At 39.3% G+C, this 27,819-nt stretch overlaps 4 protein-coding genes across 4 annotated transcripts; 2 read left to right on the top strand and 2 right to left on the bottom strand.

The window, feature by feature from the left end:
- Positions 1-13: 13 nt before the first annotated feature.
- On the top strand, positions 14-5,443 carry LOC131318432 (vacuolar protein-sorting-associated protein 37 homolog 1-like). The gene is made up of 7 exons (XM_058348170.1): positions 14-191; positions 1,232-1,456; positions 3,943-4,030; positions 4,250-4,289; positions 4,422-4,468; positions 4,564-4,684; positions 5,033-5,443. Exons 1-7 carry the CDS (start codon positions 175-177, stop codon positions 5,194-5,196), a joined length of 702 nt encoding a protein of 233 aa, XP_058204153.1. The 5' UTR covers positions 14-174; the 3' UTR covers positions 5,197-5,443.
- A 759-nt stretch (positions 5,444-6,202) lies between these two features.
- On the bottom strand, positions 6,203-9,596 carry LOC131318431 (GDSL esterase/lipase At5g03810-like). The gene is made up of 5 exons (XM_058348169.1): positions 9,171-9,596; positions 8,885-9,015; positions 7,807-8,040; positions 6,766-7,021; positions 6,203-6,661 (listed from the first exon to the last, which is right to left on the bottom strand). Exons 1-5 carry the CDS (start codon positions 9,406-9,408, stop codon positions 6,468-6,470), a joined length of 1,053 nt encoding a protein of 350 aa, XP_058204152.1. The 5' UTR covers positions 9,409-9,596; the 3' UTR covers positions 6,203-6,467.
- A 3,021-nt stretch (positions 9,597-12,617) lies between these two features.
- On the top strand, positions 12,618-17,144 carry LOC131318430 (peptidyl-prolyl cis-trans isomerase FKBP16-4, chloroplastic). Its single transcript, XM_058348167.1, has 10 exons — positions 12,618-12,997; positions 13,075-13,215; positions 14,021-14,076; positions 14,186-14,241; positions 14,578-14,635; positions 15,014-15,088; positions 15,970-16,059; positions 16,424-16,501; positions 16,660-16,700; positions 16,816-17,144. The coding sequence occupies exons 1-10, from the start codon at positions 12,919-12,921 to the stop codon at positions 16,841-16,843; spliced, it is 702 nt and encodes a 233-aa protein (XP_058204150.1). The 5' UTR covers positions 12,618-12,918; the 3' UTR covers positions 16,844-17,144.
- Positions 17,082-26,761, bottom strand: LOC131318429 (splicing factor Cactin). Its single transcript, XM_058348166.1, has 13 exons — positions 26,389-26,761; positions 26,188-26,273; positions 23,880-23,979; positions 21,865-21,936; positions 21,637-21,699; positions 21,342-21,482; positions 20,584-20,679; positions 19,511-19,795; positions 18,867-19,005; positions 18,637-18,779; positions 18,370-18,543; positions 17,768-18,034; positions 17,082-17,679 (listed from the first exon to the last, which is right to left on the bottom strand). The coding sequence occupies exons 1-13, from the start codon at positions 26,665-26,667 to the stop codon at positions 17,560-17,562; spliced, it is 1,965 nt and encodes a 654-aa protein (XP_058204149.1). The 5' UTR covers positions 26,668-26,761; the 3' UTR covers positions 17,082-17,559.
- Positions 26,762-27,819: the final 1,058 nt, after the last annotated feature.

Genomic DNA, 27,819 nt, shown 5'->3' with positions numbered 1-27,819 from the left:
ATTACGCACAAGTCCAATAGTGCAAGTAGCATTTTTGCAGACCGACCAAATTATATATTCTAGAGAGAGAGAGAGAGAGAGAGAGAGAGAGAGCGCGTTCCATGTTCTTGGTTTTGATCTCTGATTACTTCCTGATTTTTTCCAAATCGGTTGAATCAATTAACTATCGACGTCATGTTCAAGTCGTTCTGGTAAGTCTTGCTACTTTTAATTGGATCCAATCCTATTCGTTTAGTTGAATTCGACCATTCAGAAACCTAAATAGACGTTTTACGGTAATGTAATCAACTATAGACGTCATGTCCAAATTGTTCTGGTAATTTTTCCTTTTAATTGGTTGCGAACCTCGCCTGTGTTAGGGTTTTCCTTCGTATGTTAGACGTAGAGTTGAATTCGACCATTGAGAAACCTAAAAAAAGAGGGGTTTACTTTTATGTATGTATTGAAACTCTGCTCATGATGTTCTCGAATTTCATATGTACTTCCATTTAGGGTTTTTTTTTTTTGTAGTGAGATAGGTTTGGTTTAGCTGCTGATAAGCGTTGTAATTCGGGCATTTTGTGTGCGATCGTGTCTTTGTTTGGGTTGGGTGGGAACTTTTGTGCTCTGGTTGTTGCGTGAGAATGGAGTTGGATCGGTGTTCTAAAAGTTGGCCGCCTAGGCGCTAGGCGGTGGTCCAACACCTAGATTAGGCAAAGCCTAGTCCTCCTAGTTGCTAGGCAGCCAACTAGTTGGCGCCCCTCTTCCACCTGACTAGGCTGTAGCACTTTTTAGAACATTGAGTTGGATAAATGCCGATAGAGAATGGCCCAAATGGATATGGCCACAGTTGGATAAATACATGGTGATTTTTTTTTTTTCCTTCTTTTAAGATCAGTGTTTCAGGTTTTAGCTTTTGCTAGAGTCAATCTATACATGCTTCATTATTTTTCCTAGATGAAATTTGGGTTGTATCAGCTTTTGAATTTCTGTAGATTGTTGGCCTCTCTATGCACTTTCATATACTGCCTTCTGTTGCTTTGGATTGGAGCAATTTGCATTCTACTTTTGGTAGTTGTACAAGTTTTACACGTGATAACAGTTGAAGTTCTTAAGCATAATCTTGGTTTTCTATCGATTCTTCTTGTTTGCACTTCATCTATGAATTGCAAGCAGACTAATCAGTAATTCAGTTTTGATTTGCTGTTATAAACATAGTATGATTTACGGTTAACTGTATCTATATTAATAGGGGTTCTCAAGAGCAGGAAGCTCAGCCACATTCACAGGGGATTCCTACAAATTCATGGTATCCCCCATCTGTAATTAGCTCTCCAACATCTTCCCGCCCTGCTACACCTAGTAGCACCTCTTCTAGTAGCTTCAGTCTGCAGAGGCCTGCAGATAGGCCCCAGTCACCATCTCATGTTTCGCCTGCAGAGGCTGCTGGCATTATTGTTCTGTTGAAGGATAAGAGGTAAGGCTCATGTTTAGAACCATACTAAAAAATAATAACATTGCTTAGTGTTAGTGTTATTCGTTCATGATTTGTTGCCTATTGTTATCTGGTGTTTCCAGGGAGAGAACTCACAAAATTGATGGTTTTATGTCCCGATTCGTTACCTCTAACTTTTTTCCCCTTTCCAGTGGTTGGCAAGATTCTAACGTATCATCTTTTCTAGACGTGCTAGTTAGAGTTGTAAATGATTTTTTGGAGGACCATGCCGTGGACATGTTGAAGCTGGATGCCATGCATGCTAAATACATGATGCCCAATGAAAAAAAAAAAACATGTCCTTTGTTATCCTTCCACCAGGAAGAAAAGTTCCATTGAGGACAATCTCGGACCATGACTTCGTTTTTTTGATCCTTGTCTTCGACCATGACTTGATGCATGCAATTTTATTTAGTTCGGGTTGCTGGAAAATGAACATCATGTAGCTTAGGATATTTGTGGATTCTAGTTCATCTTGTTCTGGACGGTTTATGCCATGACTTTTGGGTGATACACACTCTGGCAAAGAAATGGCGTGCTTAACAGTTAAACACTGAAATTTCAAAAATTGTCTGGCGTGTCTTTGAATTTTGTTTTATTTAGATTGAATTTGCATAGGTCCCCTGATGATAACATTAAATGATTGTGCTATTCTCATCTTTAGAAAGGAAAATGTCGGAGACATTATTGGACAGAACACTTATCTATAGTTCGGACTTTGGACTCCTTTCAAAGTTCCCCTGTATGTGAGAATATGGCATGCTTATGACATTAATGATAGACACGTGATTGTTGTAAGCGCGTGATGGTTGTTCAGGTACTCCAGTTTTTAGGGAAGTGAGCATTAGATTAGCATGCCAGTGGGATACGTATGTTGTATTTATTGGGAGTAATAGAAATGATCAAGATTGAGTAGTGAATTGTCATTCTTAGAGCATCCACAGTGGAATAAGCAAAACCATAAGGTTGTTAAAGTTAGCAATGTTCCCTCAAAAAAGTGCTCACAGTGGCATAACCAAATTTAACAACCTCTTAGCAACTCATCAAATTTTGGCCCTTGGATAATCAAAACTAGCAACCTTTTGCCAATAACCAAAACCTTCTCTGTCTTTCTCTCTCAACAATGTTTCTAAGAAAAACATTTTTGAAAGAAGTTTTTTTTTTTTTTTTCCTGCAAAAACAGTTAAAAAACTTTTTTTTAGAACTTTTTTTTTTTCAAAAACTGTTATTTAAAAAAAAGTCTTTTTTTCAAAATCTGTTTTTTTTTAAACTTTTTCGGAAAAGTGTTTTTTCAAAATAAAAGTTTTCAAAAAATTATTTCCTATTTCTAATAACTTGTTTTTATTAGTTTGAAAACTATTTAAAATTTTTTTTTTTATATGGTGACAATTTTTTATAGGTTGAAAAGGTGATGTGGCAAGTTTTGATTATTCAATGTTGATTATGTCAATGTGGATATCTACATTGTTAACTTTAGCAACCCTTAAATAGATAATCAAAAGGTGATGTGAAAACTTTTAATTATCCAGTTTTGATTAGTCCATTGTGGATGCTCTTAGGACATACAAATAGGTAGATATATTTTCGTACATTGGTAAGCACCATGGTTTTAACCGTGGTATCCGTTGGAGTTGGTGTAACGGTTGCGGTCGCGAGTAACGGGTATTGGAAGTATCGGTCAATGTGTAACGGGAATAGGACACCGCACTCGTGAATTTTTTCCAAGCACTAGCAAATGTTGAAAAAATCATTGATACACATGCCCTAACCTTATTTATGACTACATTGAATATTTGAATAATCTTTTGACTTTTCGAAGTAGTTTTAAGTAAGATTTTATCAAATGTTGCAATTTAAGAACAAAATTGAAGGGTTTTTTTTTTTTTCCTCTCATTCTCTCTGACCCAGTTTGAAATAATGAGAAATTGGTTCTCAAAATACTGCTTTGTGTGGGCAGAAGAATCTCACAAAGTTACAAAGAATACATTGTAGGATCACATGGAGGTATGAGAAACGAACCAACAAAATAGAAGAAAAGTTGTTCTCAGTGTTCTGCAGGTGTAACGGTCGCGAAACAGGGTGTAATGGCTGTTACGCAATACGTAATGGTCGTAACGGCCAATACGCACGTGAATTTTCGTAACGCCGTTATTTTCACCTGTAACAGTATCGAACCTTTGAAAAACCGTTACATTACATAACAGCCGTTACGTTATGCAACGACTGTTTTTTAAAACCCTGGTAAGAACTAAAATAGACGTGGCATAGTTCCTTTCCCTCTCATGTCCCAAGCTACCCCCTTTCTTCATTTCTCTTTCTTTCTTTATTTATTAAAATTTTTTTTTTGGGGGAGAGGTTCCCAATAGGCTGTGCTGTGGGGTATAAGAATGGCAACAAGGTCTTGGACTTGTTGCTTTTGTTTTTGTGGTGTCTGACGATTTCCTTCCTTTCTTGTTTCATTGATTAAGCATTGATGAGTTGCGGAAGCTTTTGTCAGACAAAGATGCGTACCACCAGTTCTTTCTTTCAGTTGACCAGGTTAAAATTCAAAACAATGTAAGTTGAGTTTGGTTTTTATACTTCTACGATGTCTTGCACCTTGCTTGTTTTTTTTCAGCAGCAAGAACAAAATGCTGGCTCTAGTTCACTCTGCTATTTTTCCGAATTCGTATTTGCTTTGGAATTTGTGTGCAAGTTTAGTTGTCATCTTATTTGTTCACCCGCTCTTATCTCCTATTAGTCTCACCTTCATATTTTTCTTGTCACAAAAATCAGCTGAGAGACGAACTTCGGAAGGAAACATTGCAGCTTGCGAGTGAGTCCTACTATTCTCCTAGTTACCTTATTTCTCTGGCAAACATACAGATGCACATAGAGACATAAAGAGTTATATCTAATACGATGTTGGACCATATTAGGAGATATACTGAATAATCTCTTTATGTAGGGGAAAATTTGGAGAAAGAACCACGCATAATGGAACTGCGGAATCAGGTGAACTTATCTAGCTTTGTTAGTTTTTTACTCTTGACATGAACATCGGAACACTGATTGTAAATATTTATCATCCTCTGTTTTTTATTCTGCAGTGCAGAATTATTAGGACAACTGAATTGGCTGCTGCTCAAGAAAAGCTACACGAGCTTGAGAGGCAAAAAGAAGAGATCCTTAAATTCTACTCCCCGGCATCCCTTGTCCGTAGGCTTCAAGGTAAAATTCCGGTAACTATTATTTGGAGACTTTTCAGGTCACCACTTGGTTCACTGTTCAGAAACTCAGCCTGCTAACCTCTAGGTTGTGGGTTCAAGTTTGAGAACAGCTATTTTGTGCATGTATTGACAAAAGTCAAATATGTACCCAATTTACCCGAGTTCTGGTCTGAGAACGACCCTGTCCATTTAATGCCTGAGGTTTAGTTCTGTACCCATTTTATCCTTCCTAGACACCCATTGGTGAAATCTGTACCATTTTATTCAATGGATGTACACTCGTCATTGAGAGACGGTTGAGAAATTTTGGTTGTGTGGGTAATCTAAAAGACGTGTTTGGTGCTTTCAGAGGCAATGAACACAACGGAGGAGGAATCTGAGGCCTTGCACAGGCAGCTTCTAGATGGGGAGATTGAAGTAGGAGTTTTCTTGCAAAAATACAAGAAGCTTCGTACCACTTACCACAGGCGTGCTCTCACCCATCTCGCAGCCAAGACTTCTTTGACTGGATGACCCCGTGCATTTTGAGAAGTGTATGAGTATGTCAATATACTCACATTTATACTCTTGTTTTTGTATATGGTCTACCCTCGAATTGTAAGAGGGCACCTTTCTTTTATCTCACCTTTGTTCTGTGTAAACTCAATTACAAATTGACAATTTGCCTAATGTGTTGCATTTGTTTGTGTCGTTATTATCTTGGACTTTTGTCTATGTATTAGCTGTCGGATTTTATGTACGGAGTACCTGTTTAGATTCATGGCAATGTTTGTTGGATATAGAGGCATGTTTCTTTTTAGTTCCATTTATTGTACGCCTGGCTTGCATTTATGGGCTTAGATTCTGTCCATTAGAGGGTCCACAACCCATTTCTGTCTGAGTAATGCTAAGCACAAAACTTTAAAACACGACTCCGAACATAATTGTGTCTAGGATTGTACGATGCACAAGGATCCACATGCATTGAACGGTTTCAGACACAGTTGTGTCTAAAATTGTGTTCTAAAGTTGTGTGCATAGACTTTCTGTTTCGGTCATTCTAGTGCTAGAGTTAAGGGGTGGTTTTTTGCACAGCAATTAAATCAGCTAGCAAACTAAACCCATAACTTCCTACCTAGTGCAAGTGTTGATGTATTGCTAACTGACCACATTTGCTTGCATGATCGCAACTGTTGGAAACCCTCTAGCAATGAGAGAGAGAGAGAGAGAGAGAGAGAGAGAGAGAGTGAGTGTGTGTGTGTATTATCACCGGCTGCCAGTGCAGGCAAAGTGAGGAGATAGGAGACGGTATATTTTTTAAGTGGTACTTTTAATATATCACACGACAACAAATTTTACGGATGGAGCATCAACTATAGTTACTATACCCTTTTGTTGGGTTGTTGAGAGATTAGAGGTGGCCCACATAATGCGTGTGGTGATTATTCGTTGACCTAGAGTGTCACGTAAGCGATGTCACATGGTTCTGGTTCTCCAAGAGTACCTAATAACTATTCCCCAATCACTGGTCATGGTGTGCAGCCATATAATCTTATATTATTTTGCTATATGTTCTCTTATTAATAGGAGCATCAACATCAACCAACTACCCTCTACTCTTCATACCTGAGTTTTACAAACATAACATCCATGAGAACCAAAGTCCCAAAGAAGCTAAAGCCACCAAAACCTCACCCTCACAATTTTCATAGACACTGTAATACTACTGTATAGATAGATGAAAGAAGTAGAACCTAGAAGACTCTTGCAACTAATTTTGGAAATGAGGTCTGCTGATGTAGTATTCAAGAGATAAGGTCGAATCCCTGTTGAAGGAGAGCTTGTGCTATGACTTTGTTCGCTGCTTCAGAGGGATGGAATCCATCCCAGAACACATACTGTGTTGCATTTGAGCATGTTCCAACGGACCTGGCATTGCAAAGCATGGATGTTTCGATCGTACCCGTACCACAGCATGCCTTCCTTGACTCAAAGAACCCTAGATCATACCATTGTCGAAAAAATCGAATCAGGAGAGAGAGAGAGAGAGAGACGCATATAAGTATGCATGGCTGTATATGCATGTGTATAGGGTCATAATACCTTGATCACTGGGCTTTGTGATTAAGTCCAGGAGAGGTTGGTAGATATCAAAGACCACAACTTTGAGACCAGGAAAGTTGCTCTTCAAATACTGGGCTGTGGTGCTTAGTTTGTTGTTGAAGGCAACAGCATCTTGATTCAGCCTCCCAATACATTGGTTACTTCCTCCCCCAAACAGTGTGATGGCTGCTGGCAAACATCCAGTTGGTGGTAGTGTTGTCACCCCAATCCTTCTTACTCCCACTCCATACAAATTCTGTCGAAAAGGTGATCTTGGTTTCAGAGAGATGCTCACTGTGGTTTTGGGCTAGACAAGATCTCAATAGTCGTAGCCCGGGCTCAACGAGTCCGAAGAACAATTTTCATGCCCCTAAATAAAAGTACTATTACAAATTATCATACTTGGGTATCACTTGATTCTGTTGTCTTACGCGACACTAACCTCGTTAGTTGATGGGCATTACAGTCGTGTATTTGTGTGGAAGGGTTCTTCAAGATTGAACAGAAATCGGCAGGTTGAGATTTTGTCCGTGACAGCATTGTGAGAACTCATATACTCTCTCTGAAACCCTCTCATGCATTTCTTTTCCTATTGTATCGAATTCATGTTTTGCTCTTTTATGCTTAAAATGAAAGTTCCCTTTTCTGTTACATAATTTTTTTTTTTTTTCCTGTTAGAGTTTTTGTTCATGTTTTCCTGTTTTCTAAACACGAACAGAAGTATCAAGTACCAAAAAAACAAAACAGTAAAGATACAAGTACAGCAAACCATGATTCAAATGTGTCTGTGCAATATCAGTGTACAAGCGGAAAAATTCTTTACCCACCTATGGGTTGCCCCAGTGGGAAGGACGAACCTGCGCCTGCAACATGGCAGGATTCGATTCCCCCCGGAAGCAAACCATGATTTAAGTGGGAGGCCATAGCGGTGGGTTGATATGCTAGTCTCCCCTGACGATTTAGTCAAGATGCGCGTAAGCTGGTCCGAATACCTCGGTTACCAAAAAAAAAAGGAAAAAAGAGAGAAGAAAGTTATATAACCTGGACAAAAGCAGAAAAGGATCTGATGAGGATATCAGAGAACTGATCAGGAGTGTAGGTTCTCTGGAGCATGGGGTTGATGTAGTAGTTCTGAATGAAATCACTGCTTCCTGCACTCAAGAGGTGGATGCCACCTGAGAACATGGTGTTTGCTGAGGCTTTTCCCACCATGCTCACCACTTTGTCTTGGTACTCCTTGTAGTATGCTAGCTGCTGGGTCAGTGAAATTGCTCTCTACAAATTCCAAACACCACCACTCACACTTTCAATAAAATCTTACATAGAGGGTACTTTATTATAACATGGTGTTTGTGCTAACTTATGCACATTTCGATTAATCTTGTCACTGAAAAATCAACAAGGGCCCGGGGGCAAACTTATCCGATTGAGAGTCCCAATCGGAACTTAGTCTATTGCCAATGGCGTCCAATTCAAGGTTTTAAATAACAGTAACGGGACAAGTAACGCGAGCAATATTGAGAGTATCGAATGATACGCAGTGGGAAAGCCATCATGAAGTTTTTAAAAATTGGTTTTGACCAAAAAAAAAAATTGAAGTGTCTAAATCAGTCGTAACGGTCGAATGCCGAGTGCCGTGAACCGGTCTGTGAATCGAAAACAGCGAGATATGTTACAAAAACTGGTCCATATGCATGCGATTTTCGATCTCACCAGTGTATTGGGGTTTGACGGTATCGGAAGGTGCAAAACCGATACAAATCGGAATTCCGTGCCGATATTTAAAACGTTAGTCCAAATTCACAGACTCCCAGCTTTTCAACGACCCAATCAAATAGGCATATTGTAATGGTTTGGTACTACTGCAGCCAGTGCTCAAAACACATGAACCTTGAGAAATAATCGAAGGACAATCAGTAAATGGAGACATCAGAACTGGGAAAACTGGGGACAAGGAATCCAATCCTAACCCATAATGTTTTTCATATTGGATGATCATGCAACTAAGAACGCATTTGAACGTAAACATTTGGGGATACCCACATAAACTTGAGAGAGAGAGAGAGAGAGAGAGAGAGAGAGAGAGAGAGAGAGAGAGAGAGAGAGAGAGATTATTTACATAGAACTGTGCTGTCCTGTCATAAAAACCAGAACCAGCCGAGGCAAAGTTAGCACCAATTAATAGGTTCTTCCCTCTGGCATCCTGGCTAAGGTAAGCTGGAGGGTACGAATCAAACCCAAGGTATTCAGCTGCACAAATCACATCAAAAAAAACAACATACCCACATGAGAGAGAGAGAGAGAGAGAGAGAGAGAGAGAGAGAGAGAGAGAAGACTAGTCTATTAATTTGGAGAACTACTTCTCCATACACAAAAATAACACATGTGCATGCATATGTACATACCAGTGAAGTCAGTGGCAAGCTTTCCATTGCAGAACCTCCCAGTGGGCGTGTGGGTGACAAAGTCCCTGCCGTAAGGAGGGAAGTTTGATTTGATCAAAGTGTTGAGGTGGTTGTTGTTGCCCACATCCACCACCGAGTCCCCGAACACACACAGCATTGGAACCAGAGGGTCCCCTCGAGCCACCGAGGCCACCATAATAGCTACAACACCAACATAGATACTCAGGAGAAACCCCATTGTTGTTGGGTTTTTTGGCCTTTGTTCTAACAGTGATTAAAAACCTCAGATAAGAGACAGAGAGAGAGCCAAAGGGTTATTATAGGGTTGAGGGAGGGAGTAAATGGATTGTGGAAAGGGGGCAGGTGGGAGAATTTAAGGAAGGTCCAAGAATTCTCACTTCCCAATGAATTTGTACTGTTCTGCCCCAGATCATGAGGCAGGCCTGGATAGTCATGAGGATTGGTTCAGTTAAAAAGCAGCCCATTTCCGGGGGAGGAGGCATGTTTAGCACCCCAGAAAGGCTATGTGCCGTTATTGTTGTTGTGCTTTTTTGAATCAGTTGTTGTTTTTAGGCTCAAAAAATAAAGTGCTTCCCAAATTTAGGCTCAAATAAAGTGCTTCTCTTATGGGTACAGATTATCTCCAGTCCAAGTTTCAGACCGGAGACCGGACGGAATAGTTGAGATCTGGAGCATACATCGTATAATCAATGGTTTGGATTTACTGAGTCTCTAACAGGTAAAAGTATCAAAGCAAATTCTAAACCATTAATTGCGGCAACAGACAGCAATGGACGATCCAGATTTTGTCATAACTGAGAACCGGATAGGATCCCATTCTCTATGTTATAGGGTTAGAGCTTACCATGTTTGGTACCCCGTAACGGATGTCTTATGTCATCTTTTGTAGTTAGGATTGGAACTGAAAAGTGCTTTTTGAATTTGTGACACGCGCGAGTTTGTAGTTAGTTTTAGAGGGGTCCGATCGCCTCTGTCCCGAAAATTTCTGTGCCAGTGTTGATGGGTTTTCCGGCTGTATGATTGTGTGATTTTTTTTATTTGTTCTAAATTCAACGGCCGAAAAATCTCCCGACACAGAAGCACATAAATTTTCATCACAAAAGATCCTGCCTCGTTTTGGAGAGCTAGAAAAGGATGAAGGGATTCCCATTATGCTGAGCACAATGGCAAAAGCAATTGCTCCACATGATATGCCCATTCTACACAACTAAAGATAATCTTGGAAAACAAATCTTGTACAAATTCCCACAATCATGCACAATGTTACATTTGTACAAAATAATAGTCAGCTTATGTGCACCTCGACTAGACATTGGATGACCAATCTTATCAATCACTAATGAGACCCAAGTAAAATCGAGACAAAGTAAAAGTAAAAAGATATGCATATAACGATATACATTTCTTTATTAGGATGTGTATGGCATTGGTCATCCCGAAATTACCACAATGCCATCGGATGGAGCCATCATCGAGCAGTTACCCTTTTTTTTTTGTTTGCAAATGAGATATGAAAGGAAACACTTTGGTTTCTTTTTTACTTGACGAAAGTCAGCATCGTCAATTGTAATAACTGAAGTTTCAACTTCGAACCCCAGTCAAACGTATGGAAAAACATGGTGATTACTAGTAATTAATTGGCTAATGCTCCGGTTGCGGCACCTGGCGGTTTTAAATCCTGGCCTCATAGAATCTCTGATGCAGAGCTTGGAGTTAAATGCACCTCTTCGTTTGGGGTTGTGAACCCTCCCCTCAATTTTGTTGGTTAGCAAAATACTCTCTTTCAAAAAAAAATCCTAACCCCCCCTTCTCTCGTCTTCCCCTCCCTTCCCCTAGAGTTTCCATCACCCTAATGCAGCGGTGGGAGGTGAGGGCTTTACCCGTAGTGGGTGTTTTCCTTCCTCCCAGATGATGATTTTTTTCGTTTTCAATAATCCCTCTTTTCCCGTAGGGGTGTTTCTCTCTCGATCTCAAATCTGATAGTTTCTCTGTGGTTTTTTTTTTTTTTTTTTTTTCTGTTTCGCTTGGCTTCTCGTTTATCATTGAGATGTCGTTTGACGTTATGATTAAGCAAGTAGTGATTGTCGTTTGAATTTTGATGAAGCAAGTGGGGGTGGTGGTGGTTCAATCTGTTTCAGGTTACGATTAAGGTGGTAGTGATGGTCGTTTGATGAAGCAAGGCAGAGGCAATGGTGGTTCAATCAAATCGGTTGGATTGACCTCCCATGAGTGTGTGGTCTCACCCTACAAAAGTGGAAATTGTCATCAACGATATTCGCTGCAGAGTTGATCGGTTAGGATTTATGATTTCCTTTTCATTCGTAAATCGGCGAATGTAGTTGAATATACTTTGAAAACTTCAGGTTTACGAGGTTGTGGTATTCATACTTGGAAAGCTAAACCTCCTTATTAATTATTGAATCCTCTGTGGAATAATAATTGTCCTCTTTGATGCACTGTTATTCTTATTTTCATCAATAAAAGTTTCTTACCAATGCTGAGAAAAATAAAACTCTCCCCTCCGAAAAATTATTCCATGGTCTTGGACCAATGCTCCAGGACACTTCTAACATCAACACTCCGAAAAATCAGTCCTAAAGTGTATGAATCTCACACTAATGTGCAATAGATAAGGCCGCTAGAACATGACTTCAGAAGCATAGAATTAATTTCACCTCATCTCCTCCCAAGGCGGCAACACAAAATGCACCCCTCAACCGAGTGCCCATCGTGACTTTAAGTCAAAGAACTCTCGTGCATGAACTCAACCGAGAGATCCACACCTCTCCCAAGGTATCTACACCGCCACCAATCGGAATGCCAAAGAAAAGAACTGGCCTTTATGCACCATTACCGTCATCCGCCTGGATTTCTATGACCTGGAGCTGTCATGTGAACGTCTAGCCATCCGTGACTTGCCTATTTACGGGCACATTTTTTCTTCTTTTCCTTTTGTGTTGTAGGAACTGATAGGTGCCAAAAAGCACCTAATTATACTTCCTAATTCATGCGTTGTTAGCCCGTTTGCATTATTATTTGATGAATTGGTGTTTAAAGCCTTGGAAGATGATTAACGCTTAAATGTGCAAAGTAGGAGTGATAAGGATGCGCGAATGCAAAGTAGAAAGTTGCAGGAGTTTCCCGGAAGCAAAGGAAGCATTGCTGAAAATTCCGCCGGACGCACTTCTGCCCGGGCGTTTGAATACTTGGTGGCTGGCCAAACCGCCGTCCAACAAGGGCTTGCAAGCCTTCAACAGCAACACGCCGCATAGGTTACCGCCAAAGTGACTTAGATTGTGGAATTGATTGAGATTTTTTCTCCCCCTAATAAAATTAGTGGTTGAGTTGGGCTTATAGTTACTGAAGTTATTGTGGAGTTGTTTTCCGTTAAATGTAATCCTTATATTTGTATTCTTCTTCCGCTTAACCCAAAAAATAAAAGTTTTCGGATTAAGAAAATCACACATGTCCGATCAGGGCCCAGATCTCGTCCATGGGCCGGATCACGACTTTGAGGCACCATCACTTTTTTTTGTTGTTGATGGTATTGGATCATGCTCATTTGGGTTTTGATTAGAACCATTTGCAAATGTGGATGAAATTGTGAATGTTATCCTTCTCTCTCTCCCCCCCACCTCTCTCTCTCTCTCTACAAAATCAAGAAAACTGATTTATGTACATTTCCTTCGTTTCATAACTGCCACTCCAATTGACCCCCAATTCCCCTATGGAACTCTCCCTCCTCCATTACCACCATCACATACCCACCTCCATCCACCCCTCCCTCAACTCTTTTTCCATCCCAAGTAATTCTCTCTCTCTCTCTCTCATACGTATCAGTATATATGGGTTAAACATACCAAGAAATTATTTGAATCAACAGGGACGAGAACCTTGAACAGGAATGCATCGCAATTGTCATGTCGTTGCTCTTCATCTTCCTCAGAGAAAACAGCAAAGGGACCCACACTAGCTCTGCAATGCGCCGGAAGGAGGGCATTGGTGGGTTGTTTTATAGCATCAGGTTTGTCCACTGCTCTCATGGATTTTTGCTTAGTGAATATGATTACTTGCATTTGGACTTCTGCATTCTTCTCATGGACTTTTGATTGAATTGTTTTGAGAATCCAAGCTATGCACATATAGAAAGTACTGGAAAGTAATGGATTATTAACCACCAACTCATCTAAAAGCTTAAACTATTAATTAGAAGGAAGGTTCACTTTATTGTTGGTTGAATTGTGAACTTTAGTTGTGTGGGTCTATGTGTTTGTGGGTTGAGAGACCAAGAATTGGAATGGAGTTTAAGAGAGGGGGTCAAGGCTCACGTCACATGTTGTGCCCGGTACTCCCTCCATCTCGATTTGTTTGTCCATTTTCACTGTTTGGCACCTCGAAAAAGTGGAGTGCAAAAATTATTTCCCGAAAACAACTACCCTATACCCTTTCATGGTTGAATCTGCTTATCCGTTTGCGTATTAAACTATCATGCTTTGCATGGTGGATCGTAGATTATCAAATGCTGTGTTCAATTTCGTTCCAATTCAGGTGGCCGTCACGATTTTGAATAATTTGATCATAGGAGATGTGCGAAAATTGACCAACCCATCATTGGTTTCTTATCTGTATATCAGTATACGTCTGGTCGTTCTCCATTTTTCCTGCGAGTTGCAAGACTTAGTATCATTCGCCGTCGTCTTCTCCAGTTTTCTCCTTCTTGCTTTGTTAGTTTTCCTAAAACTCATTCAATTTTTTACCTCTCTTGTGTCTTGATTCTTAATTTCCGAATTGGTTCTCCAGCTATCTAATGAACTATTATTATGACGCAGCTGTTGGCATTTGTGTCTCTGACATGGCTGGTGCAGTGAGCACAAGCAGGAGAGCTGTAAGATTCTTCTAATGTATTCACCTAGTCTTTATTGCTTTTAATTGGACCATCATAGCGTTTAAATAAGTAATATCGGCTGTACAGTGAATTCTTTTGTTTGCTGCAGCTTAAAGGAGCAAAGATACCTGAGGAAGACTTTGTCACCCTTCCTAATGGCTTAAAGTCAGTAAGCAATAACGAGCTTTAATACCCTCTGTCTCATACTTACTCATTTCCTTCCGATGTCCATTCTCATGGTGCTTAAACTGGCCATATCACTTCTACATGTAACTTCTATTATCTCATACTCATAGCGCACTTGTATATATTGTGCAATAAGCAATTCTCAGAAGTTCAGAACCAGAAACTGTTGGTTTCTTGAAGTTATATGCATATTCAACTCAATTCCATGGAAAATAATATGCACATCCATCTAATGACTTTCGATTCTAAAGCCGTCTCTTGATGTTTGTGCATTCTTCATTTGTTTACCAAGAAGCAAATTTCTGATGGCTTCAGGTATTATGATTTGAAGGTCGGGGGTGGAGCTGAAGCTGTGAAGGGATCTCGAGTTGCAGTATGGTTGTGGCCTATTTAAGTTTTAATTCCCAACTTCAAGCTTTGAACTAGCTTAAAGAACTATCCTACGCCACACAGTACATTTGTTACCAATAATGTTTTGCTCTAATGCTCTTAGTACAAACTCATTCTCATGCATCCACTAGGTCCAGAAGTTTCTTCCTTGGAACTAGTATATAGAATTTCTGAAATTTGTTTCTCAAAGGTGTAATACGTATCTTGACATTACTAGTCTATCAGATACTGTAATCCTCTTATGAGTTATTCTGCAAATTTTCATCCTTGTTTACTCGTTAACATTGCGAGGATTTTTTTATTCCTGCTATCATTTTGACCTAGAAAACTTCCCTGAATGATGTTCAAATTCATGCTGTAGGTACATTATGTTGCTAAATGGAAGGGCATCACTTTTATGACAAGTAGACAGGGAATGGGTGTTAGTGGCGGGACAGTAAGATTGCTCTCATGCACCTTCTCTTCACTCCATCTTTTCTTGATTTTGTTTCTGAGGCCACTTTTACACAGATAATCAATTTTATTTGGCAATGCCTCATACTGCAACTAATCGAGTTTGATGAGTTATTCCCATTGATCAGCCGAATCTATGTCTGTGTCCGGTGAAATTTGGTGACCGTTTTTTCTTTGAGGTTTATTCACATTCAACTGGCATTCTTGTCTGGCTTCTGCGCATTTTCTTCTCCACATTTTCAACTCCATAGTCCCGGTAAAGAAATGGGAAATCTTCCCGTAGTTGTGCCTCTAGCTTGCCATAAATATATTGTATTCCAACATTTTGCAGCTATATCGGTTCTGTACCTCCATCTTACTTGGCCACAGCATGAAACTTGGCTACTTCACCATGTACAAAGGAACGAGTATTATTGGATTACTTGGAATATCTCTCTCTCTCTCTCTCTCTCTCTCTCTCTCTCTCTCTCTCTCCTAGCAAAGACTTCTATGGGGAGGCAATAGTTTCTTCCACATGTAGAATCACTTTCTTCTTTCCTTCACAGGCATCTAACTGTCCCCTGTAGTAGCTATTCCACTCGATTTAAACTTTGGTTCAATCGCCATGTGGAGGAAACTAATTTCTATGCTTGGAGAATTGTCATTCTGTACACCCATGCCTACTGCACTTCTCTGATTATTATAAACTGGTTACGTATGGATAATTTTCACTCTCCATTGTTACTGTATTAAGAGATGTGGCCAAAGTAGTCTTCAGAATATTGGACAATTTTCTGTGTATCCAATATCCCAAATGTCCTGTTGTATTTTTTCAAGATTTCATAACGTCTCTTTTATTATGCTTATCTGCTCCAAATCCTGCAGCCTTATGGATTTGATGTTGGTCAATCAGAGCGAGGGAATGTCCTTAAAGGATTGGATTTAGGTGTTGAAGGCATGCGGGTGGGAGGACAGGTGAGATTCTGTTGCACAATATCCTTTTAACTTGTTCAAAAAGCAGCCACATCGCTTGATCTTGAGTCGAAATCTTAGGAAAGTGAATCACATTCCTTATTACCATTTGGTATCAAACTGGTATACCGGTTTTTAAAGTTCCCATGATTTCAACTTTTGTCTCACGTAATAAAAAGAATGAGAAAATCTATAGGCCAGTTTTTTGTTCTGTGTTAGAAGTCCAGTTTTGTATTTTGAGAAGGGGCAAGTTGGGTTAGTCCAACATCCTGCTGCCCGTGTGCAGCTTGGATAAATTTAAATTAGCTATCCGGATGGGTCCTGATTTACGTACTTCATAAACAGTTCAAATATCGATTTCTTGCAGCGATTGCTGATAGTTCCTCCTCAGCTAGCTTATGGAAGCAAAGGGGTACAGGAAATTCCCCCAAACGCAACAATTGAGGTAATTGTACGATATGATTAGTCTCTTCACTTTTCATTTGTCATATGAATCTCCCACAAATTAATCTATCATTTTCTTTAATTCAATGTGTTGTTCCTTGAGCCTTTTTCTTATACTTCTTCCGCTGCCTTTTCAGTCTAACTCTTTTCATGTTTCAGTTGGATGTTGAGCTACTGGCCATCAAACAAAGCCCGTTCGGGTGCGTAACCTGGGCGCTGAAAAGCACATTTAAGATTTACCTTCTGGCATGCTTTATAGTTTATATATCTCCATCTATTTGGAACTCAAATCCTGTTTATTGTTTGGTTGTTCAGGTCTCCTGTCAAAATCGTAGAAGGATAACTCAATCATATTCTCTTCCCTACTGTCATTTGGTGCACCAAAAGCAGAAGCAAACTACCTTTTCCGACCTGTTTTACTTTGCCAGTGGACTGCGGGTTTTTCTCTTTGTTCCAGGAGGAGGGCATGGTGCCCCAAATCCCCATACTGCAATTTTTCTAAGTTTGAAAAAATCAGTATCTTCATCCCTTCACTCTCAAGATTATTTAGCACATCGCATTAGAAGTTAATGGATTTCATGTGACTAGGAATGAGTACCAATATTGACAAATAAATGAAAATCCGTATCACAAGTGAGCCGCCATTGCTGTTTTTTTTTTTTCTGAAAAAGTCGCCATTGCTGTTAGATATTTCTACACCAGCTTCTTACACTCAAGAGGAAAATAGTACAACCAACTACTAAAAGAGAGAACTAGAATACAGAGGGGTCCGTTATACACTCTACTTCGTGGTTGGTTGCAACTTTAAAAGTTGGCTACTGTTTGCCGCCAATGCCGAATGACTTGGAATGACAGGATTCCTGTGAAACCAGCAAGCTGTCCTCTAAAGAAAACCATGAACAACTTCTGCCCATAGTGAATTACTCCATATCAAGTGTACAGACAATAGCCTTGTCAGAACCCAATTTGACCAGGCTTTCAGAGCCACCAACAGACGTATTGATATTTGACAAAGAATAGAAGCCAAGGCACCACATCTTTTGCACCCCCCACGGCATTTCAGCGGCGATACCGGTATCTTTTGAAGTTGAAATACACGTGCAAAATTCCTCGTTCAAAAGTGCACTTGAACCCCTTCTTGTGCGAATATTCCCATTCTTTATTGACAATCCTGAATGCCTGTATCATCACAAGAGGAGGAAATTGAGTCATCTAGGTTTACAGTGATAGTAACAAGGTACTTAAAAGCTAGACAAGGAAGACTTACTATATCCTCATACGGTGGCCCAGCATGAAACCTTATGATGCAAGTCTCAGCACTATCTCCATCCTTATCTATGGTATAAGTAGGAGCTTTTATTTTGTCAACGAGATCAGGGTAGAATATGTTGAACTTGTACCCTTGAACAATCTTTGGCGGTGGGTTGTCGTGATCATAGTGAGTTTGGTTGTATTTGTTCCACTCGTATCCAGTGTGAACACGGTTGAAGTACTTTGGCTTCCTTGGGCGGTACTTGTCATGCCACCAGTACACCTGTATCCACATCAATGTAATCTGTGAACATTGACCATATTACAAAAGGAAAGACACGAAAATACAAATATTCCCATGAATACAGGGACAAAGCGATTTCCTGTTTGAGGGGGGCCAAGAACATGTTTACAGAAAAAAAAAAAACTGACTTATAAAACGGGTTTAGCGCACAAAAGTGGGGCCATTGGTTCATATCCTTCTCGGCTCCAATTTCATACTATACACTGGGGGCTTTTAAAAACCAAGGGACACCATGCCCCATTGTGCTTCAGTCTCTGCATTAAAATAGATGATATACATATGCACATGTGGCATAAATGTAAAAGCCAAGATACCTGTGAATCGAGGTTCACTTCATCACTCGAGCCAAAAACAGCATCACCTTCCTCCATGGCTCCCATTGCTTTTATGGCCTTCATCTCCAAGTTATCTTGTGGAGTTGGCCTTGAAGCCATTGCTTCTTGGATCCGTCTCTGTTGTTCTTCCAAGACAGCTTTGCGTTTCAGTTCCTGTTAATTTACCATAGAACAGGCAAATTCTTCAACTCTGTTCACAATTACATATAAGAAAAAACAGCAAATGAAAACATCAAGACAAGTTACCAATATAGCCTTGTCCTCTTCGGGGTCAATCGCTTCTTCATTTTCATCACCATGCAACATCTGCGGTGAGTAGGATCCAGCCTCTTCTGCAGCCTCAGATGTCTCTTCCTCCAGCATGGGTTCAGGAGAGAAAGCTTGAGCATCTAATAATGTAGAGGGACTATTAGCCAAATATTCCTAGATGCAACTATCTGAAAAACAAATGTATGAGAAATGAGAGTGGTTTGTACCCTTCTCTTCGGGGTTAATATCTTCTTCTTCAGGACTCAAAGCCTGCTCTGGTTCCAAGTAATCTTCACCGACCAATGGGTGCTCAAGACGTTCTAAATGCTTCCGCAACATTTTAGTATGAATCTCCCTCAAACAAGCCTGTTATTGGAGAAATTAAGCTTGTTAATCAAACTAATAACTTTCTTGGCAGATATTTCTTAAGGTGATTTTAGTTCCTGATTACAAAATATAGATACTGGCTTTTAATCCTGGGGAGAGATTTAATCAATAGATTAAGGAACACAGTGTTGTTTGGGAGTATAATCTTGGAAATAGATTTGGAATGTGAATTTGAGGAACATACCCTTCCCCATGTGTGGAGCCATTTCTGATTGTGGAGTGAAAAATAACAATTATTTGGTGAGAAATGGCGATGGTGGTTAGTAATGGCAGGTAGTAATTAAATAAAAAGTTCGGGCAAGTTGGTTTTTCTATTCCATAATCCAAAATCTCACCAGTAAGAGTTTTTTATTCTGGCTTATAGAAAAAGAATTGGAGAATGAATTATCAATAATTTCTTCCATACAGTCCAGTAGTCCACCACTGGAGAATCAATAATCCATAATCCACCAAATAAATCCAAGCCAAAAACACTTAAATGTACCTTTGCCTTGTAGATGTGAAGCCGTTTAAGAAGAGCTTCCCAATACTCAACTACTTTGGCTGTGCCGGAACGCATCCTTGACTCAATCTCCGACTGTAGCACTTCTAACTCAGCATAAGATTTTCCTTGCAAAATAGTCTTAACATCAGCCTCAATATTTGAATGCAACCCCCTTTCTTCAGCAAGCAACTCAGGAGGAGGTTGTTCTCCACGCACTCTAGCTCGATCTAGTGCATCTTTTTTTCGAGCTTCAGCTAGTTCCCAATCACAAACCATCAACAGTGCCTGTTAAATTTCATAAGCATGACATTTGTTAGAAGTTAAAGCACAGATTTGACAGGTGGAAACTATGTATTCCAGCTCTATGGTTGTGTGGACAACAGTAATATGTTGATTAGATTGGAAATTAAGTTAGAAAATCAAGGAACTACAGAAAATGAGGACCTGCTCCACCTCAAGAGCAGGAAAACAAACACAAAGCTATGCTCTCTTTAAACCTAAAATATAAGTTCCTTTGATAAAGAGGCTACTTCTAATGGTGAAAATGCTTGAGTAAGACATGCAATGAAGAAAAGGTCTTAAATGGTCATAGAAAATTCGAGATCCTCAATGCAAGGTCTTCCACCAGCCTTGCACTCCAGAGCATTATTTTTTTCCCCCACTATTGGATACAAGGAAAGCACGCCCAAGCAGGAAGCCTTAACATAACTCTCCTTATCCCACTCATGATACTCTTGACCTGGAAATCTCTCTCACTTAGCCTAGGTTCCCCTTCACCTCAAAGTTTCCAGGTTGACGGATGGCCATCACTCTCTTTACCATGCACATCCACACATACGATGTCTGAGCCTCATGAATCCAAAGTGAAGCCTTTCCGAAACTAAAGATTTTTTGGAATATTTAAAGCATACATTCTAAAATGTTGATACTTTTAGAACCAAATCGACACCTTTGAAAAAAAAAAGTTCTGGAAAATCTAGCAATAGCAGCTAAAAAAACATGCAGAAATATTGCATACGGAGAGGTGACAACTACAACTGACACTAAAACAATGAGGAGAAGGGACAGAATACCTCCCAATACTCTATATGCGTAGGAGTAGCCCTATCTAAATCAAGATGCATTTTTATGTCCTCCCGAAGTTCTTCCATTTCTCTTACTGTCAAACCCTGCAGACAAATAAAAACAATGAGACAAAAAAAACAAATAGACAATAGTCGAAGTACTAGCCAAAAATGCACAAAACAAACGCAAAATGCTACCTATATACAATATGCATAGCTGAAATACACAAGAAGTCGTCCATACTTTCATCATTTTACTTCATTGAGAGAACAAAAGCTATTTTTTATAGAAAGGGAACTGAAGAAAGCAAATGAAATTCATCAAGTAGAAAGGGGAGTCCAAAACAACAATCACATGACAATTTTCGAGCCAATGAAAATGCTCATCAACGGCAATCAAGTGTATGAATTATGCACCAGTGTCTGTTCCTCTTCTCTTGCAGCCCAATGGGCCAATAGGTGCCACACTCCAGTGCCAGTGTTAGACGTTGTGGGGAGTTCAAGCCCCAACCAAGGAGTGAACTCAATTTGGTGGAGGAGGAGGGGAGTTCAAGTCCCACCATCCAAAGTGGGAACTAACGTTTACTTTTCTTACTCCTAGTATAGTTATAAGCATGAACCTTTTTCACATCTATCTTTCCTTGACGAGTCCTCTTCATCTACATCTTACAAGTTAAACACCAAAAGAAAGGAAAAGGAAAATAAACAAATGTGGAAAACATTTTGCATCAGTAAATATAACAACTTTGATATACACCTGACTTTACCTTGAAAACCATGTAAGGTTCGTTAATTTCTATATCAAAATCATCTGAAGGATTCAGCTGCTTGGAAAGAACATCGATGGGCTTTGTACGCCCTTCTCTCAAACGAATCTCTGACCTAAATTTGCTTTGATCAAAATGAAACTGCACACGAAAGATGTTAGAAATCAGCATATAAGGAACAGAAGCCAAAGGACAGACATAAAGCCATAAGAAGGGAAAACAACAAAACTACCATGTGTTAAACCATGAAAGAGAAAAATGAGAAAGGACTAAAATGTTGAAATCAGTGCAGTACCTCTTCTTCTTTTTTTTCCCAATCTTGGAACTCTGCACGAGCACGTTCCCTTGCCAATAATGCCTGAAAAGAAAGATAGAGTTATTCCACGTCAAAGTATTCTTGAACTCGATCCCACAGAACTTACTAAATCAACTTCATTTGACTTTCCGCTCAGAAATTACCAACAATTCTTCCCACAAACAATTCAACAAAGAACTAGTACATAAACAGGCCATCCAGACATACCATTTCCTCCTCATGCTGTGCTTTTTCAATAGCCCTCTCCTCCCTTCTCTTTTTCACTTTCTCAATCTCTGCCTGCAATATTATATTAAAAATTAACATCAGCAAAAGCACAAACTGACAACCCAGTTGAAGCTGCGGCAACCAATTAGTGTATGCTATAACCTTTTTCCACTAGGTTTTTCTTCCTGCTTCTCTTCTATTTCTTTTCAGTGAATATGAATGTCATGTAGCTTTGACTAACTAAAACTATAACAACTATCATGAAATGTTAAAGAAAATTTTATCTATAAGTTCCATGTTCAGCAAAACAGGTATAGGGGAGCCCACTGCAGTGGTATTCTGAGGGCAGCCATTTTGTGCATATTGCTGAAGGTTAGGTCTGTCCCCAATCCTCCCCCGCCCATACCCCCAATGATTGGGGACTACATGGGTTCTGTTATTGTATAAGTTCCATGTTCACAGTCCCAAACAAAGCCAAGAATAGGCCACCTTGCACCCAGCTCGTCTACTGAACACACTCCAACTAAGATCTCCAGCTCAGATCATTTCTTCGAAAGACTAAGTCCAGATAACCCAATAACCAGCTCTTCACCAGTTAGTTAATTCACAAGCAACCCTCTTTATACTATGCATACAAAAAACTTGACTATTGGCAGTTGTTCAAACTTATGGGCCTCCTGGACCTACAAATCAAAGTTCTCTAGAAATCGAACTTCATAACTAAGGGAAGAAGACAGAGAAAGAGAAATGTAGACACGAGAGTCCTGCCTTACAAACCATATTTCTTGATGTAAAGCACTTTACCAATCACCATTAAATTGGACTTGTAAGCATAGTTCGACAAAAGTTATGTATAATTGAATAACTCAGGACAATGATCATTTTCAAACTAAAATCCTAAGAGAACAACAGTGCAATGTATGCATGAGACACGCCCACAAACATTTTTTCCCCCTTTATTTTAGAGCTAAGCCTCTATTAAAAGAGATGCCAAGGGGTGCGCCCGATTTGAAAACTGAAAGGCATACACAAAATGATGTAGGACGGTTTTAGGACACGCAGAATATTGCCTCCTATAATAAGAATCGTGGTTGTTTTGGGTGGGGAAATAAGAATATTATTATTTGTGAGCTTAGAAGAAGAAAGGAAGAGTGAGAAGGAGAGTGTGCTCGAAGAAGAAAGAGAGATAAGAGGTGCTTCACCCCTGCAAGGGTCAGGCGGTTTCTACAAGGAAGGACGGCAGCCCAAGCCCCAATTACGATGGCCTCAGCCTCGTAAAACTCAATTCATTAATCAACACTATTCCAAATGAAAGATTACATCTCAATTTATAACCCATGGGAAAGACTTGTTGAATTCCTTGAACTCTAAATGAAATGAACACATCCAAAAAGATGTGTGAATGAACCTAGATATAAATGCATGCATTGAACCTACTAGCACGTGTTTAATGCTTCTAGATGAATATTAATGCAAGCACTAAATTAATGATGAACCTTTAACTACCAAACTACTATGGATGATCCTTGATCTACCAATCCTTGTACGAACCATGCAACTCTAGATTAGAGTCTCAGCAACTACCAAAATACCCTCATCTAGCAATTTATTAGTTTTTGTCGTCCTCATCACAAAAGCAACTTTAAAGACCAAAGGTTCAGCTCACCTATAAAATAAAATGGAAATATCAATGTACACTTCGCCATATCCCATATGTTTTGGAAGACAAGGTTGAAACTCAGTAGCCATAAAAGGCTCAGTGCCACAACTTTAGCCTTAAAGATAGAAGTGCAACGAAAGCAAAGCCAAAGCTGACTTTGTGGGATCATATGTTTTTCATCACAACATTTTGACGTCATTTTTTTTCTTGACAATTTGTTCCCTTTTCAGTTCTCAATTTTATATAGGTATCTTACTATCTTTACATACGAACTAAGGCCCAAGTGTAGAACAAGAAAAAGTTGAAAACACATAAAAACAATATACAGAGAGCATATTGACATGTGACAACATACCATCCTTTCTCTTTGCTTCATTTTCTCAGCTTTCATTGAATACATGTCAAGTGGCACACCTTGAGAAATATCCCGCTCAATCTTCTTTCGCCATACAAATCTGCAAACCCGATATTTTCAACAATCATTTTATCCAAATAGAAGAATAGTAGATTACATCTTAGCGATATTTCATCTTTATCTCTTGTTTATTATCGTATCACCAGACAGGAAGTTTAGCCTATGGAAGGAGTTAGGATTTCCAAGGGCAGTGAGGTAAAGTAAATAGAAAAATATCACTCATTTTGGAATCTACAAATCAAGGCTTATGCATACACTACAGTAAAGGGAATATACAAGAATTCAGAATTAAAGTATAACAAATAGTAGGTTATTTCCTTGTTCATGGGTTAACCTGCCATTTGAAATACTGTGAATATTCCAAGTTCTTGACAAATAAGTTTTCAGCACAAGTTCTATTATCATCCAGGAATATTTAGTTGTGTGACTTCTGTCATTAAGTTAACTATGAAATATGGTTTATCAAATTTAGCAAGTAATAACCAAAAGTCGCGATATTTTAGTTGAAAATTCCTAATTGGTGAAATATGGACATAAAACTCTCTTTCACAACTTCGACAGAACTTTTCAGCAAGTTATGGCTTCCTTGGATCGTATCATGCAACCAAAGGGTAAGTGTGAAACTTAAGGCCTTCTAGTAGTGGCTTCTATCACTGTCACCTGCTTTTCCTCCATTCTTTTTTTAAATTATGAACCTGTCAGAGCTCCAATGGTTGACATGCTATTTGGCTAGCTATTGCTATAACATAGAAACAAATAAATCATGTCGAATTTCCATGCTATAGGATTTTTGTTCCAATGGTGTGATTCTATTCAGTCTAACCTTTTCATTAAAGAAAATTGATGATGCTATTTCTGGGTCCCATCGAGAGAGAGAGAGAGAGAGAGAGAGAGAGAGAGAGAGAGAGAGAGAGAGAGAGAGAGGTGTGATTCTATTCAGTCTAACCTTTTCATTAAAGAAAATTGATGATGCTATTTCTGGGTCCCATCGAGAGAGAGAGAGAGAGAGAGAGAGAGAGAGAGAGAGAGAGAGAGAGAGAGAGAGAGAGAGTCCTGGTGACTTTTACCTAGTAATCTTAAGCTACAATTGGCACCAAGATTTTCTATAGCCTATAGGTACAAATGGCGCCCCAAATAGCATAGCATTGAAGCACTGAATTTTGGAACTTCATGCTAGCTGCTAGGTATAGCGATGGCATTTTCCACTTTTTGTAAACATTCGACCTTTCTCTACTAGCCTTACTCCTGTTCAGCATTACTAACCATAGAATTTCACCTCAAATTACCTCAGAACGCAACATCTAAGCAAACGTAAGCTTTTTTATATTTCTCATAAATTACAGTTCCTATCTTGGGAATTGTGAGATTTCCTATCATCTACTACTAAACCTCTAGTATCTAAATCAACCAGGGTGATCCTGTTTCCAATGCGGCTGAAGGGTAAAAAGCACCCACATAATCCAACTACAAACTATGTTCCTTTATACATTCCAGTTGCCTAATGCTACTTATAAAGCAGGTAAGCCACTCGCACTCCTTTTGTACTTATAGATATAGACTCATGCTGCCTCATCTCTTAGTCTTAGTAATGCCTAAAAAAGCCCACGTCTGTTGATCCCTGAAACACCGGCTTGGGATCCTTCGTCCCAGCTGTTTGTCCCTTCTCCCTGTCCCAGTTGCCAAAACATGGCACAAGTACTTAAAAATCTAAATAGAAGAACTCCAGTGCAAGATTTTATGTTCGGGTTTGAGTCATTACAAATATGTATTGTCTCATAATAAAGCCAGTCAGTTGTCTCATAATAAAGTCAGTCAGTTGTCTCATAATAAGTCAGTCAGTCAAACATATGTTTCCACCCACATCAACTAAAATCTACACTAGAATTGAGAACTCTTGCCGAGCAAAAGAAAAGAAAACTACAATGGACTCCATAAAGCATAACTTCTATATTCAAATTAAAATCTACACCTTTCAAGTCTCAACATTAATAAGGTAATATGCACTTCCTTGTCAACATGGACTCCGTATATCGGTTCACATATAGGCCTATAGAATATAGATGCATCTAATTTTAGGGACACAACACCAACCACACCCGCCTTCATGGCACTGCATTGTTGATAGTGAGAGAACAACAACTTTGCAACCACCAATCATGTGGTGCCATGTAGGCAGATGTGATTGGTGTTGTGGCCCGTTGTTGTTTCCATAGCATTACAACAAATAAACCGAAGTAAATAGACTTACTTTTCGTTGAGATTTGAATCACCAAAGGGGTTGGAATCGTTTAAATAACCAGACACCGGCTTCAATTTCTTTGCGACTTTAAGTGCCTAAAAAAATCACCAAACTTCAACACAACCACTAAAAAGCGCAAACCCTAAAAACCAAACACTTAAAAAAGGAGGGGTTAAAAAAGAAGAAGCAATTGAATCCTACTAACGGTACCTTCTTCTGAGCTTTCTTGGCAAGGTACTCGGCAACGTCACCATCCGTAATCTTCTTGGAAGACGATCTCTTCCTCGTCCTGCCATCGTCGCTGTCCTCGGAATCGTCGGAATCGCGGCGCCGTCGGCTGCCGCGGCTGCGACTCCGCTGCGGCGGGGAGTCCTGGCTGTCCGCGTCGGACTCAGATGCGGAGTCCAAGTCGGAGTCTGGTCGACTTCTTCTGCGTTTGCGTGAGGATGAGGTTTCTGGCTTGCTCTTGCTGCTTCCGTGCTTCCCCATGTTTGGAGCGAATGGAAGAGCGAGAGAGAGGTTCCTTCTTTGACGAATGGAGTAATGTAAATGTATGACACGGATTTCTAAAAAGGGCGGTTCGTTCTCCGGATCCGAATCCGAATCCTACACTCTGATTTGCTTATGCGTTTGGTTTGGTTTGGTTTAGGAAAGTGATTTTTACGCCTAGCTGCAAACGAGTCAAGTCGAGTCGAACCGAACTTAACAGCATTCAAGTTTATCTGGTTTACTTAACTAGCCCTAAACTCGGGCTCGAAAATGAGTGGAACCCTTAACGAGCCGCGTTTGACTAATTTATTTAACTAGCCGAGCATTTGAGTGTTGGGCTCGACTAGTTCAGTAAATGAGCTTAAAACTCAAGCTCGTACTCAGCTCGATTATTAGACGAGTCGAGCAGAGCCACAAACTACTCGTGAGCAACTCGGCTCATTTGCAGCCCTACCCCTTACAGGCTTACACTCCCCCCTCTTTTTTTCTTTTTTTTTATTCATGTGAAATTATTATTTTATTCTTTTACTAGTTCATATTTTTGCAAATGAAAGATAATATAGTAAATTTACATGAATAAAAACAAAAAGAAGAATGCAAGAAATCAATTTCCTTTCTTTGTTAGAGCATCTCCGTTACCCCTTTTTTACTCAAACACAAAAGTTCAGTAAAAATTTATTAAATCACATTTTGTTTCTTGACACAAATTAATCTAAAATTGAGTTTTATTCGAATTTTTTACTCAAATTTTGCAAGTGTATTTTCTCCTTCTCAAATTTAAAATCGTGTTATTAATGAAGATTGTACTTAAATTGGCGTTAGATTTTTTGGGATTGTCCACTAGAGCGTTTCATAACAAATGAAAATAATGTACTCAAAATTATACCCTTGTTTCTTTACTCATAATCAAAATTTAGGTAAAACCCCTTAAAATAATCAATTCCAATAATCAAACTTATTCAAATTGATTATTGAGTTTTGCTGAAATTGAGGGAGACTCAAATTTTAATTCAAATTCTTTAAGGTTATTTCTTCCCTATCAAATTTACAACTATGATGTTAATGAAACATTTACTCAAAGTTATGCTTGCCTTTTAATTTGTCCATTTAATGTGTTTCACAAAAAATAAAGCTTTTACTCGATTAATTCCT

Source organism: Rhododendron vialii, chromosome 3a (assembly GCF_030253575.1).
Source record: "Rhododendron vialii isolate Sample 1 chromosome 3a, ASM3025357v1".
Lineage (NCBI taxonomy): Eukaryota > Viridiplantae > Streptophyta > Magnoliopsida > Ericales > Ericaceae > Rhododendron > Rhododendron vialii.
This window is presented reverse-complemented; position numbering and strand designations above follow the sequence as displayed.

Coding starts and splice junctions, on each gene's coding strand:
- LOC131318429 (XM_058348166.1), bottom strand. CDS start 26,667: ATGGGGAAGCACGGAAGCAGCAAGAGCAAGCCAGAAACCTCATCCTCA. Junction 21,700..21,864: donor CACAGCATGAGGAGGAAATG/GTATGTCTGGAT, acceptor CTTTCTTTTCAG/GCATTATTGGCAAGGGAACG. Junction 19,796..20,583: donor CGCATATAGAGTATTGGGAG/GTATTCTGTCCC, acceptor GAAATTTAACAG/GCACTGTTGATGGTTTGTGA.
- LOC131318431 (XM_058348169.1), bottom strand. CDS start 9,408: ATGGGGTTTCTCCTGAGTATCTATGTTGGTGTTGTAGCTATTATGGTG. Junction 9,016..9,170: donor GCTTGCCACTGACTTCACTG/GTATGTACATAT, acceptor TGATTTGTGCAG/CTGAATACCTTGGGTTTGAT. Junction 7,022..7,806: donor CCTTTTCTGCTTTTGTCCAG/GTTATATAACTT, acceptor CCTTTTCGACAG/AATTTGTATGGAGTGGGAGT.
- LOC131318430 (XM_058348167.1), top strand. CDS start 12,919: ATGGAACTCTCCCTCCTCCATTACCACCATCACATACCCACCTCCATC. Junction 14,242..14,577: donor ACCCTTCCTAATGGCTTAAA/GTCAGTAAGCAA, acceptor TGATGGCTTCAG/GTATTATGATTTGAAGGTCG. Junction 16,060..16,423: donor GCATGCGGGTGGGAGGACAG/GTGAGATTCTGT, acceptor GATTTCTTGCAG/CGATTGCTGATAGTTCCTCC.
- LOC131318432 (XM_058348170.1), top strand. Junction 4,290..4,421: donor GGAAACATTGCAGCTTGCGA/GTGAGTCCTACT, acceptor CTCTTTATGTAG/GGGAAAATTTGGAGAAAGAA. Junction 4,685..5,032: donor CCTTGTCCGTAGGCTTCAAG/GTAAAATTCCGG, acceptor TGGTGCTTTCAG/AGGCAATGAACACAACGGAG.